At 36.1% G+C, this 14971-nt stretch overlaps 1 protein-coding gene across 5 annotated transcripts in view; it reads left to right on the top strand.

Moving 5' to 3' along the window:
- Positions 1-14971, top strand: part of HECTD1 (HECT domain E3 ubiquitin protein ligase 1) — a 74381-nt gene that overhangs the window by 4143 nt on the left and 55267 nt on the right. For all 5 annotated transcript variants that reach the window (XM_061159060.1, XM_061159058.1, XM_061159057.1 and 2 more), the window contains exon 3: positions 11640-11874. In XM_061159060.1, coding sequence (XP_061015043.1) covers positions 11640-11874 — 235 coding nt within the window. The remainder of the gene's footprint in view (positions 1-11639; positions 11875-14971) is intronic.

The following is a 14971-nucleotide window of genomic DNA, read 5'->3' as shown; positions in this document are numbered from 1 at the left end:
GATAGACATGGGTATAGGTTTTCATGGAGATTAAATGTGTTAATACAAGTGAGATGCCTAACATAGTGCTTTTCACATAACAGTTAAGTGTTTTTTCTCTTTAACTTAATATTGTACATGGCTATCCATTTTTTTGTACCCATTCTGACTTTTTTTTTTTAATTTATTTTTTGCTGTGCTGGGTCTTCATTGCTCTGCAGGCGTTTCTCCAACTGTGATGAGCAGGGCCTCCTCTTCGTTGTGTTGTGCAAGCTTCTCATTGCCGTGGTTTCTCTTGTTAGGGAGCACAGACTCTAGGCACTTGGACCTCAGTGGTTGCAGCCTGTCGCCTCAGTAGTTGCCACACAGGCTCCAGAGCTCAGCAGTAGTGGTGCGTAGGTTTAGTTGCTCTGAGGCATTTGGGATCTTTCCTGACCAGGGATTCAACCCGTGTCTCAGGTGGATTCTTTAGACCGCTGAGCCATAAGAGAAACCCCCTGACAGTCTTTTTGAAGTTAAGGGCTATACATTTTCTGTGAAGCTGTGATACTTCTTATTAATGCCTGAACTTAACAAGGTAATGCTCTAGAAAGTGAAATTCAAGTTCTGAGTTAGTTTTTGCTTTCATCTGTGATACATTAGTGAGCTAATAAACTTAATATAAGTTATACATTTGAAATAAATTTAATGAGTTATAAATGAGTGGTTTTGCATTCACATCAAAATAGGTGATCATTGTACATATTCTTAAAAGTAGATAAATCCTGGGCAGTTGTAGATCCTGCTACTAAATCTTCAAATAATATAATTTATGTCTTCTGGGAAGAATCTAACATCTCCCCAGAAGATCTAGTAAATGGAATATTAGGGATAGTGCTTTTAGTCACCAGAAAGCTCATATTTAAAAAATAATCATTTTACTTCATTATGAAGACACAGAAGGATATACAGTAAAGTGTAAGTCTCTCCCTTTCCTGTCTCCTGGGTGACCAGTTCTCCTCTCCAGAGGCAACCACCATTAATCATTTTCCTGGTGTATCCTCCCAGAGAGAAATATCCGAAGAATGGCTGCCTCAAGTTTGGATTCCAATACTAAATACAGTGGTAAAAGCTTCCTATTGTGTATGTACAGTAAAAACTATTTAAAAATACCTACAACAGTGATAAGTCTTTTATTTATTTATTTATTTATTTTTTAATTAATTTATTTTTTTTTCCAGTGGGTTTTGTCGTACATTGATATGAATCAGCCATGGATTTACACGTATTCCCAATCCCGATCCCCGCTCCCACCTCCCTCTCCACCCGATTCCTCTGGGTCTTCCCAATGCACCAGGCTGGAGCACTTATCTCATGCATCCCACCTGGGCTGGTGATCTGTTTCACCATAGATAGTATACATGCTGTTCTTTTGAAATATCCCACCCTCACATTCTCCCACAGAGTTCAAAAGTCTGTTCTGTATTTCTGTGTCTCTTTTTCTGTTTTGCATATAGGGTTATCGTTACCATCTTTCTAAATTCCATGTAGATGTGTTAGTATGCTGTAATGTTCTTTATCTTTCTGGCTTACTTCACTCTGTATAATGGGCTCCAGTTTCATCCATCTCATTAGAACTGGTTCAAATGAATTCTTTTTAACGGCTGAGTAATATTCCATGGTGTATATGTACCACAGCTTCCTTATCCATTCGTCTGCTGATGGGCATCTAGGTTGCTTCCATGTCCTGGCTATTATAAACAGTGCTGCGATGAACATTGGGGTGCACGTGTCTCTTTCAGATCTGGTTTCCTCAGTGTGTATGCCCAGAAGTGGGATTGCTGGGTCATATGGCAGTTCTATTTCCAGTTTTTTAAGAAATCTCCACACTGTTTTCCATAGCGGCTGTACTAGTTTGCATTCCCACCAACAGTGTAAGAGGGTTCCCTTTTCTCCACACCCTCTCCAGCATTTATTGCTTGTAGACTTTTGGATAGCAGCCATCCTGACTGGCGTGTAATGGTACCTCATTGTGGTTTTGATTTGCATTTCTCTGATAATGAGTGATGTTGAGCATCTTTTCATGTGTTTGTTAGCCATCTGTATGTCTTCTTTGGAGAAATGTCTGTTTAGTTCTTTGGCCCATTTTTTGATTGGGTCATTTATTTTTCTGGAAGTGAGCTTCAAGAGTTGCTTGTATATTTTTGAGATTAATCCTTTGTCTGTTTCTTCATTTGCTATTATTTTCTCCCAATCTGAGGGCTGTCTTTTCACCTTACTTATAGTTTCCTTTGTAGTGCAAAAGCTTTTAAGTTTCATTAGGTCCCATTTGTTTAGTTTTGTTTTTATTTCCAATATTCTGGGAGGTGGGTCATAGAGGATCTTGCTGTGATTTATGTTGGAGGGTGATTTGCCTATGTCTTTTAATCTATTAAATTGTCTTCCTACTTTTTATTGTTAAAAAAAAAAATATGCTGACCAAAGCAGATAACAGTCTCTGCTCTTATGGTGCCTAGTAGTTGATAAGGAACACGTATTAAATAATTATAGAAATAAAATTGTGGTTACAAGCTTTGATAAGTGCAATGAAGGAAAAGTTCAGAGTGCTGTGACAGCAGGTAGCAGGGGCATGACCTGGAGGAATAGGGGTAGTCAGAGTGGTCTTTGAGAAAGTGGTTTTTCTTAGAGATATGAAGGATGAGTAAGAATTTAAAGGATGACCTATGAGGTGGTGGGATAGAAGGATGTTTAAAGGGAAGGCACCGTGAAGAATTTTGAAGTGGGATGAGCATGTCGTGGTTGAGGAATTTGGAGAAAGGTAGTATAACTGGGCATAGAAAGCTATCTGGAGAACTGTGCTGAAAGTTGGGGCAAGATCAGATGGAATCTTGTGTATGCTTTTGGTTTTTTCTTAAGAGCAGTGATGTAAAAGAGTGAGTGATGGGATTAAATATGTCTTTTAAAAATACTAATTTTTTCTGCTCTATGGATAATAAATGGATGATGAGGACAGAATAAATGCTTGTAGACTTAGATTTTGGAGGTAGAATAGTCAAATAGTTGAATGATTGGATGTGAGAGAGAGGAAGAAGACAGTACCGTGGATAATTCAGATTGCAATGGATGTTGATGCCATTCAGTGAGAGAGAAAATCAAAAGAGGACCATGTTTTTGTTTTTGTTTTTGACCATACCACATGACTTGTGGGATCTTAGTTCTCCAACCAGGGATTGAAACCGGACCCCTGCAGTGAAAGCATTAAGTCCTAACCACTGGACCACCAAGAAATTCCCAGGAGGACCATGTTTTTGAGAGGTGGAGATCATGCATTTGGATTTGGCTAGATTCTCATATCTGCTTTGCATTTATTGTGTTGCATTATGTTGTTTTGATTACAATATATGAAAAAATTATCATCCTCCAATAGATGTAGCTGGGAAAGGGAGGAATGTGGTAATGATGTCTTTACATAATTATGTATAGTCTCCTTTGATATCATACCCAAAGTGGGCAAAGTGATAGTTTCTTAAGAGTTAATGATAATGTGGATTCTGAAATCATGTCAGTGAACTTGTACTCTTATAGATTAAAATCTATTGGCCTGTTTGGTACTTTGAGTGGGTTTTGTTTTTTTTTTTTAACCCATGTATAAGTTTAAAAGATCTTGCACTGGTCATGTGAAAAATATTGATCTGATGAGTTATACAGATATTCCTAATGTTGCCATATGCCATTCTACACTGTCACAAAGTCATATTTGTTATTATAAGTACTTAATCAGAAAAGTCTTCAAATAATGGGATGCTGTCAAGCTCATGGTGGCAGGAGCAAGTTTTTCAAAGTTGTAATTTTTGCTTGAAAGCTCAAATGTTATCACTGGCAGCAAATATTGTCAGTTGTTTTTTCCTTGAGGTGGAATGCTTGCTTGGTTAATTTTTGAGGAAATGTTAGCTAGATATCCAAGTCTGAGTAACCACAATTTGTCTAAAGTTCTTTCAGGTAACAATGATGTTGCATGAAACAAGTGGCTAGTTCAACTCTCCAGCATTTCCTTGACAGAACCATCTTTCTTGAATATGCAGAAGTACTTTATGCTTACTTCCCATTTGTTTAAGTGGGATATTAAAAAAATATGTATGAAAAGGTTTGAGATTGTGTGACAGAAACCAACACAATGTTGTAAACTTTTTAAAAATTAATTAAAGAGAAAAGGCTTGAGGTTTAGTAAAATATATGTGTATATATATATTTGCTTTATCAAAGTTATTTTGTAGTGAAATTGACCTTTTTTTTCATGCCATAGTTTGGCAGTGAAAATACAAAACAATTACCAATGGTACAGTTTAATGCTGCTGCCTTAATTCATGCTAAAGCACCAGCAGTTTTATCCACCATTGCTTTTACATCATTAGTGCACATGTCAACACAAGAAAGAGAGTGATTAAAGAAGAGGAAGGACAGTTGTGCTGAACATGGGTGAGAGGTCAAGTATGGTGAAGACTCAAAGATGTCCTTTGGATTTAGCAACATTCTCAAGATCATTGATCTTAATGAGAGCTGAGTGGAGTGGTTTGAGGACCAGATTTGAATGGGTTGAGGAGTAACAGGAAGAAATGGAGACCGGAGTGTGGAAAACTTTTTTGAGAAAATTGTACTGGGAAAAATAGTGTGGGGCTTTTTCTTTTAGCGGTCATAGAGGACAGAGAATGGAGAATTCGTAGTATGCAGATTATGAGAGACTGGGAGAGCATTGGCTGCTGTCAATAGCCGTGCTTTTTAAACTTTAATGTGCATACTGTGAATCACCTGGGGATCGTTAAGATGCAAATTCTGATTCATTTGATCTGGTGTGGTGCCTGATATTCTGCATTCCTAGTATGTTCTCAAATAATGCAGAAGCTGTTGGTCAGAAAAATCCCACACTGAGTGTCAAAGCTCTGATGCACTGGTGAAGAGATAGACTTATGGTAATGTGTTTTTTATTGTAAGGCAGGAAAGATGAAGATTTTTAGGTTTGATGGGAAAAACTGAAGAGATTTCTGTCTGATGACATCTATTTTCTCCCTGAAGTAAAAGATTGAAAAGAATGGTAACACTGAGAATGGATTTGGGGAAATGATTATGTTCATGTAGTGCTAGTGACTTCATAACAGATGCCCCTGCCTATAAGCTAACAATACGCAGAGCTACAGTCATAAAATATTTTTATGGTATTTTTTCCCCCAGTTTTATTGAAATGTAATTGGTTATAGTCTGAAATACTGATTTGACTGTATCATTTCCTTTTATAAAATCTTTTGTGCTCTTTACCTAGTGAATACAATTTAGATGCCTTCAAAGACCTCTGCTGTATCTCACACATACATGCTATTACTTTTGTTTTCCATTGCTAAGCATAGTGCCTGGTGTACAATAGCTAATATCCAGATACTGAACACATTGAAGAAATCCTGAACAACAGCAGAGTCTACATACTGGAATTTGACTCCTTTTTCTTTTAGAGGGAAAGCTGTAATTTTTAACTGTTATGCCAGGAGTTATTGTTAGTTAAGAAATACAAAGTCCAGAATGGGAGCAGGGGCAAGAATGGAATAAAAGATAAAGTGGGTCAAAAGATGTTATTTATTATCCTCAGAAAACAAAATTTATTAATCTGTTACATTTAAAATTTTTAGTTTTTAATTTTTAGTTTTTTAAAAGTAAGTGTTCAATTTACAGACCGTATTCAGTAAAACATCACTATTATAGATAACTTTATTTTTAAAATGTTTATTTTCTTAAAATTGTACATCTTCTGAAGTCTTGGCCCAAGTCTAAGTGATATAGTGTGGAAAAAGCATATGGTAGTAATAGTATAGAAGATATTACAGTTCTCAAGGGAAGTTCTTTGTAACCTCATGAAACTTTTTTTGTTCTTGTTTTAAGTTATCTCTGCTTCCATTAGGGAAAGATTCTTTCGTCATTGCAGGTAGTATTTTGGAAACTTGCTTAAGTTGGATTCATCTGAAGATTCTACTTAGTCTCATTTTTGTGGTTGACTGGTCTGACGGTAGTTCTGTGGAGACTGTGAGCAATCTTAAAGTTTCCTAATTTGGCCACCTTTGGGTCTGTAAGTTGGTCTAGTATAGTACTGGATTGGATTTAATATGTAAAAGTAATTTCTACCTATGATATAAGAGGTAAATATTTAGCGAGTTTAAAAGTTTTAATAACTCTTTAATTGTGATTAATCTAAACTTCTGTGCCATAGATGTATTCTTTTAGTACTATTCAGGAAGGACTGTGATTATTTATACATGCAATTTAATTTTCTCTTAACTTTTTAAAAATTACATATGGATTTTAACAAACACAGAGTCGTGTAACCACCACCACAATTGAAATTCAGAACAGTTCTATGGAAAATGAGAGATAAAAGTGGATTTACTTTTTGTGTTGTGGGAAGGTGTAGGGCAGGGGAAGGAGACCTGATAGAGACTGGGCTAGGATGAAGGCTTGTGTGTTGTGGGGGTGGAGACATGTTAGAGAGGGGCTGGGCATCAGGATGAAGAAGCAGATCACTAAGAGAACTGATGGGATCCTTTTGTTTGGTTTCTCTTTCCATAAGCAAGAAAGTTCTTACCTTTTCTTGATATCATTCATTCAGAAATAAAACTTGAGTATCTTCCCATATGCAGAGAACTCTGTTGGGTGCTGTGTGAAATACAGCTCTATTCCCAAGGAGCTTGCAGATTTTAAGGAGAGAGTTATAGTGGACAACAGAAAATGAAATATAAATATAAATTGTCAAAGTAAATTAAGACCAAAAAAAAAAAAAAAAAAAACCAAACCAGGAGTCCTGTTGTGGATAGTTAGAAAGTAAGCCTGAGACTCAGGAGGTGACGTTCAGGAAGGATGACAAAGAAACAGCCATGGGCAGAATTGGGAGAAACACATTTTAGGCAGAGGGAGCATCTCACACATTAGTATCTTTATTTTTATCTTTCTATCGGTTCATCCTGCTGAGTTCATCCCCAGTTCAAATCTAACACCACAGGGTTCATTCTAGTTTTCTTTTTTCTGTGTTTGCGTCTCCAGGCTACAGTGAGAAATCTGGCTCCCATTGTCCTCAATATATTTATGTACTTATTTATTTGATCACTTCCCTTGTCTGTATCAGTTGCTCCTTACCGGGACGTGCCCCTATACAAATGCTCTCTTTGTCTTGCTCATGCTCTTACACGTTATTCCAGACAGACTTCCTCTTCCCTCTAGAAATACCTTCCTCAGCAGTGGTGAGGAAACATCTCTTATGTGAAACATCTTATGTGAAACATCATAAGTGAAACATCTCTTATGTGGATGTCCAAGTGGCTATTTCAGTAGTTTAAGCAAGAGTTTGAAGTTAGTTTAGATTAGGTTTGTAAAAGATGGTGTGGAGAGAAGTGGACAGACTTAGGATATATTTTAGAGAGAAAATTGTTGGGGTTTAACTAATGGATTGGATGTGTAATGTGAGCAAAATTAAGGGGGAGAACGAAGGACGATTGTCAGGTTTCTGGCTTTCTGGATGGTTGTGACATTTGCAAAGCAGTGATTTGGGAGGAGGCATATTTGTTTTGAATATGTTTATTTTAATATGCCTGTGATCATTCTAAATAGAGATAATGATAGTGATTTAGTTGGTCTGGGGTAGAGATAATATTTTGGGAGTTTTCACGGTATGTAGATGAGATTTATATACATACACGGTATGTAGATGAGTGTATAAACAAAGGAAACAGATGAGATCAACTAGAGAAGAGAAGGGAGTTTAGAACTGAGGCTAGAATGGAAAATCAAGGGATCACTAAGCCAAGAGAAAGTTGAAGACAAGGTGTGAAATAACTCATTGAATTTTCTTGCTTATGTACATTTTTTTCTTCGTGTCTGTTAACATGGATTCACACCAAGGGAAAGTTGTGTTTGTGGTTTTTGCCTGGGAAAAAGGAAAGAAACATGAAGGTCTTGTTCATAAGAGCATAGTCAGGTGCTTATTGAATTACCATGAAGCTCAGGTTGAATTTAAAGACCTAGATGAAATACCTATCAACACAGGGTTACTTTGGAAATGATAGAAAGAAATTGATACTAACCAACAAGTAAAAAGATGGTTTTAAGGCCTTATCATGATGACTGTCTTAAAGCATGCTATCAAGCAGAATGTTAAAAAAACAGCACTTGTTAATAATTTGTATTAGTTGCAGTATGAACTTTCAAGTAATATAACTATAGTTCTTTCAACTATTTTGTACTTTTCAGAATCCATTAATTACTCTTGGAATGTTTTCTCTACTTCTTTTGCTCAATTTCTAGTTAATTTGTATTGTTGAGGTTTTTGTAAATTGCTTTGGTTTCTGAATTGAAAAACTAGTGAATATGCCTAAAATACTTTCTCATGATTGAAAAAGTAACTCAGGAGCTAGGAAAACAAAAATTTTTTTTTTCTTGTCCAACAGCCAGAAGTTTACAACAGATATTTTGTACCACACCTTTAAAAAGTTCCCAAAGCAGGTTTTTATTATACCTGACATAAAATAAGCTTTTACTTATGCAGAATACTTTTATTTTCTTTTTGAAATAAAATTAATCACAGTTAAAAGCTGAGAATCTGTGTTGAGAACTTTCTGGTTTTTTGGTTTTTAATTGTCCCTTTATACTTGTTAAAGAACACAAGCAGGGAACATAGCTTATTTCCCCATGAAATATAGGTAGTTACACTAAACATTTCTCTTAAATTTTGTTTTTTGATGACTAGTTTTTTTGTACTGTGTAAGATAGATGAATAATTTTCTTATTCTTAATATAAAGCATATGGTAGATCCATTCTTGCCATTTAATGTGATGACTATCAACTTAAATATTTTATTTTATTCTTTTTTCAAAAGCTACTGTTTTCTCAGGGAGGGGGGGAAACTACTTTTTAATAAGACTGTGTTGTTTCTCAGTAGTATTAACACTTTTACAATCTTATCTCTTCAGTATATTAATACTACATATGCCAATTCAGAGAGCAGTAAAAATGCTTCAAGATTTCAATATGCTAGTCATTCTCATCTTCCCTGAGAACTACTGGACTGTCTTCCATAATCTAATCTTATCCTCCTCCGCAGACAAATTACAAGTAACTAAATTGGGAGAGGAATATGTCAAGGCTGTATATTGTCACCCTGCTTATTTAACTTATATGCAGAGTACATCATGTGAAATGCAGGGCTGGATATGAATCACAGGCTGGAATCAAGATTGCTGGGAGGAATATCCACAACCTCAGATATGCAGATGATACCACTTTAGTGACAGAAAGTGGAGAGAAACTAAAGAGCCTCTTGATGAAGCTGAAAGAGGAGAGTGAAAAAACTGGCTTAAAAGTAAAAATTCAAAAAACTAAGATCATGGCATCCAGTTCTATCACTTCATGGCAAATAGATGGGGAAAATATGGAAACAGTCAGATTTCATTTTCTTGGGCTCCAAAATCAGTGTGGATGGTGACTGCAGTTATGAAATGAAAAGACGCTTGCTCTTTGGAAGAAAAGCTATAACAGACTTAGACAGTGTATTAACAAGCAGAGGCATCACTTTGCCAACAAAAGTCCGTATAGTCAAAGCTATGGTTTTTCCAGTAGTCACGTACAGATGTGAGAGTTGGACTATAAAGATGGTAACGACAACCCTATATGCAGGACAGCAAAAGAGACAAAGATGTAAAGAATAGACTTTCTGACTCTGGGAAAAGGTGAGGGTGGGATGATTGGAGAGAACAGCATTGAAACATGTATATTACCATATGTGAAATAGATGACCAGTCCAAATTTGATGCATGAAATAGGGAACTCATGCACTGGGACAACCCAGAGGGATGGGATTGGGGGGGAGGTGGGAGGGGGTTCGGGATGGGTGGACACATGTACACTCGTGGCTGATTCATGTTGATGTATGGCAAAAACCACCACAGTATTATAAAGTAATTGGCCTTCAATTAAAATAAATTAATTAAAAAAATAGAAGGCTGAGCGCTGAAGAAATGATGCTTTCGAACTGTGGTGCTGGAGAAGACTCTTGAGAGTCCCTTGGACTGCAAGATGAAACCAGTCAATCCTAAAGGAAATCAACCCTGAATATTCATTGGAAGGACTGGTGCGGAAGTGCTAGTACTTTGGCCACCTGATGCAAAGAGCTGACTCATTGGAAAAGATCCTGATTCTGGGAAAGATTGAGGGCAAGAAGAGAAGGGTGAGACAGAGGATGAGATGGTTGGATGGCATCAGCAACTCAGTGGACATGAGTTTGAGCAAGCTCAGTGAGAAAATGAAGGACAGGAGAGCCTGGCATGCCGCAGTTCATGGCGTCATAAAGAGTTGGACGTGACTTGGTGACTGAACAACAGCAACGAAACAATGTGACCTAGGTTGCCAATGATGTTGGCTAATAGAACACACTTGGGTTTAATCACTGCATGCAAGAGATCTGTATCTTTGATAATATTCCTGCTGCTGGACCCCTAAAGTGAACATCATCCAAGCAGAGTAGAAAGGGCAAAGTTACTTTGGCATCCATACAGATATTTTTTAAAAACTACCAAAGTTATGTGCAGACTAAAATTTGGACGAAAAACAATTCAACTGAAATGTTGAGAATACAGTAAGCTCTCTGTATCCACACCACTTAATTTATGAACTTGAATATCCTGAGATTTTGGTGTCTACAGGGGGCCCTGAAATCTTTCCTCTTTGAATATGGAGGGATGACTATAGTGCCTTTTGTGATATCTGTTGCTCATTTAAAGTTTAGCTTATGCAGGTAGGTTCAAGTGTTTGATGGCATATAACTGTGATCTCTACTAAATGTAATTTATGTTTTTTTATCATTTAGGTGTTGAAAAACGTTGATTTAAAAATGTAAAATGTGTTTTTGATAAAGCTGTCATATGCAGGTTTATATAGCAGACATTAGCTATTCATAGGAGGGAAGGGGAGCTAATGTTAATTAGCTTAATATGGTGCCAAGGTACTGAGCTAAGTCTTGAATGTGTATAATTTCATCAAATCTTCATAATATTCATATAAAGTAGATACTGTTTAGATATTACCTTCGGTTTACAAATGAGGAAACAGGACCAGAAAGGTCAGACAGCTGTTGTTCTGTGTCTTACCGTGGTCTGTTAAATCCCAAATCAGCATTTGTTCCCATGAAACATGAATTGAACAATTCCCATAAAATATGAATTGAACAACGTTCCTGGCATTCAGGAACTCTTAATGTAAATAAGGAAATAAAATGATACATTAAACAGTGTGGGTACTGTTTTTATGAGGCTTTAGGAACATGAAAGTACCACTTAACTATTTGGAGAGGTTAGGGAAGGTTTTACAGAGTTGATGTTGGAGCTGAGTATTGAATAGGAATGTTTTTTGAACATGATTTCAAGTTAATGCTGCTACGTTAAACTGTTTACAACTTGATATTTTCAGTAATGATGAAATTAGCATGTGAGTGCTATTAAGGAAACAAAAGCAATATGAGAAATATTAACTAATATACATGTGGAAAGGAGTACTGAACATAATATATTATGTGATAGTTTTTCTTATGTTATATTGGTGACTTTTGGATGTTAAGAATTTAGTAATCCTGAGTGTAATATGATTTCTTTCACTACAGATGTCCTCCTCGCACTTTCTTACCAGCCCTCTGCAAAATTTTTCTTGATGAAAGTGCTCCAGACAATGTGTTAGAGGTAACAGCCCGTGCCATAACATACTACCTGGACGTATCTGCAGAATGCACCCGAAGGATTGTTGGGGTAGATGGAGCTATAAAAGCACTTTGCAATCGTTTGGTTGTGGTTGAACTTAACAACAGAACAAGCAGAGACTTAGCCGAACAGTGTGTAAAGGTAAGTCTTAATAATTATTTATTGGTACATTTGAAGATTTCTCAGAGAGTGAAAAGTACATTTTGCAAAAAAGCTTTTATTGAGAGTGGTTGAGAACAGTGGAAGTCATAGTCCTTGTGGTACAAAAAGAGATCCCACATGCCTTGGGAAAAGAAATCTTTAAAGAAAAATTGTAGGTCACTGGTGGTGCTTTTCTGTGTTGCCTCAGTGCTGTTTGGTTTCTGGTAGCCACTAACCTGTTGATACAGGTTAGTTCTCATCTTATGCAAAATGACTTTATATGCATGTGTTAACGACAACCGTGACAACTAACACTAATCTGCTAGGCATCATTCTAAACACTTTGCCTGTATTAACTCATTTAACTTCATGACAACTCTGTATGAGGTAGGTGCTGCTAATATCATCACTTATATTTTGTAGGTGAAAAAAATACAAGCATAGTGAGATTAAGTAACTTGCTTGGGGTGAGGCAGGTAGTTAGTGACAGAGAGCCAAGATTCAGTGATGAGTAACTTGAAGATTAGGAAGTCTGATTCTAGGGCCTGTGAATTTAATTATTTTGCTATACTCCTGTTAGAGTTAGCTGTTTCATTTTATTCCTGATGGGGCTAATTATTAACTTTATGTAACTCTAAAAGCATCAGTACTGGTAAGTAGTTTATTGGAGCTGCTTGGTGAACATATTTAGACTTTATGTGATTCTCTTTTTTTTTTTTATTCCTAAATGTTTTCATTCTTTTTATGATTCTTGCTGCTCTAGTTCAGCAGTTTTCAAACTTTTTGTCTTAGGATCCCTTTATAAGTCTTAAATTATTAAGGACCCGCTAAGAGCTTTTGTTTATGTAGGTTCTGCTTGTTTCTATTTACCGTATTAGATATTAAAACAGACTTTAGAAACATTTATTCATTTATTATAAAATAACAAGCTCATTATGTGTTTACATTACATTTTTTAATGAAAATATACCCTGAAGAAAGAGAAATTTAGTGAGAAAAGTAGCATTGTTAGGCATTTTTGTGAGTCTTGTTTGAAATGTGTGACTTAATAGAAGACAGCCAGATCCTAATATCTGCTTCTGCATTCAGCCTGTTGCTCTATCACATTTCATATAACTTTCAGAAAACTCTACCTTATGCTCCTAAAGGAATAAGAAAGAAAAAGACAATTACGGTTATAGTATTATTATTAAAAGAAAAAAATCAGCGACCTCTGAAAATGTCTTCCCCCTGCTTTGAGAGTTGTTTTTATAGGTGTTAATATCTTGACTTTCTTCTCTGTGTTTGTAGATGTATTTCTGTCTGTGTCTGGCCTCAGAGGAAGAGGTATCCGTTTTTCTGTTCAGAGTTTTTCCCCCTCTTGCTCACATCACTTCAGTTTTCTTCCAGAACTAGGACTTTACTCCATTGCATATATTCACTGAGCTATACTTTCAAACTTTTTCTTATCTGTTAATACCCTGCTCTCCCTTTCTCTCTTTCTTTTGCAGATTGTTAATTCATTCTTCAATTCTAAAGTGGTAGTATTTCCTAAGGTTCTGTTTTTACCTTCTTAAAGCTATATATTTAAGCTTTAAGATGAGATTTGTCTATTTGCCTAGACAGTCTCATCTGTGAGCATCAGTACCATTCATATATAAATATATGCCCTTTACATCTTTATCTCTAGAAGCGACTTCTCCCTCAAGTTCTAGACTCCATATTCAAAGGCCTATTGGACATATTCACCTGGTTGCCTAAATTCATTGTCTTTCGTTACAGATAAACTCCTCTCTTGATAAGTGGCATCAACTTGTATTTGGTCACTTTAGACAGAAACCTGTACTTTATCTTTTATTTCCTTTTCTCCATTCCACACATGTAATTAATGATCAAGTGCTTTTCTAGTTTATTTTCTTCTGTTTGTTCCTGCTGTTATTGCCTTGGTTAAGCCCTCATCCTTTCAGGAATATTAATGCTTGAGTTTTTGCGTTTGCCTCTACACTCTTCCTATACCCTTTTCCCCCCAGTTATTAACTGGAAATCCAATCATATTATTTCCCTGCTTAAAACATTTTTCTTGCTTATAGAATAAAGTCTAAATTTCTGGTATGCCTGTAAGAACTATGGACCCTAGTTCTAGTTCTACCTGAACATATTAAATAGCATATGATTTAGAAAATGTGATTTTTATTTTTTTGTGTTTAAATATTTATTTATTTGTTTGGCTGCTCTGGGTCTTTTAGGTATGGGATCCTTACTTGCAGCCTGCAAAACACTGCAGTTGCAGCATGTGGTATCTAGTTCTCTGACCAGGGAACCTGGTGCCCCCTGCATTGGGAGTATGAAGTTTTAGCCAGTGGATCACAGAGAAGTTCCAAAAAGTGATTTTTTAAAAAATTATTAAAAAATTTTTTTTACAGTGAAGCAAGTAAGGTGTTTATTAGGAGGAAGAAGAGTGCAGTACTTGTGGATAGACACATGGGTGGGCTCAGAGAAACTTGCCCAAAAAGTGATTTTTAATGTCTTAATATTCATAGAGTGTGTGTGAAGATAATGAATAATGTAATAGTTGGCGTTTATTGATTTGTTTTTTTAATGTCTAGGACGTTTATAGACTTTTGCTAAATTACTTGTAGTTCTTAGCTTGCCATGCAGGTTTTACCACCTAAACCTATGCTGTCTAATATGGTAGCTATATGTGACTGTTGAACACTTCAGATTTGGCTACCCCAAATTAAGGTGTGTTTTAAGTATAAAATATACATGGGTTTTTGAAGACTAAATGCACAAAAGATACCAATAATTTTTATATTGATTACATGTTGAAATAATGACACCTTGGACATATTGTGCTAAATAAAATATGTTAAAATTAATTTATTCTGTTTTGCTTCACTTTTTTTTTTTTTAATGAAAGGTTAAGTGTGTACAACAGCCTCCAAGACTTCATTCTAGCTATTGATAGCAGCATTGTATGGTAGGGAATCCAGTTGTTTAAATAAGGATGGAATTAAAGATCACCATTGCCTCAGGCACAAGGGACAGCTTTTTGCCCAATTTCTTAATTCCACCTGTGGCCAGGGGGCTCTTTTCACAGCCTTTGCTTTTAGCTCCT

Source organism: Dama dama, chromosome 13 (assembly GCF_033118175.1).
Source record: "Dama dama isolate Ldn47 chromosome 13, ASM3311817v1, whole genome shotgun sequence".
NCBI lineage: Eukaryota > Metazoa > Chordata > Mammalia > Artiodactyla > Cervidae > Dama > Dama dama.
The sequence above is the reverse complement of the archived record's forward strand: the minus strand, read 5'-3'. Positions and strand labels throughout refer to the sequence as shown.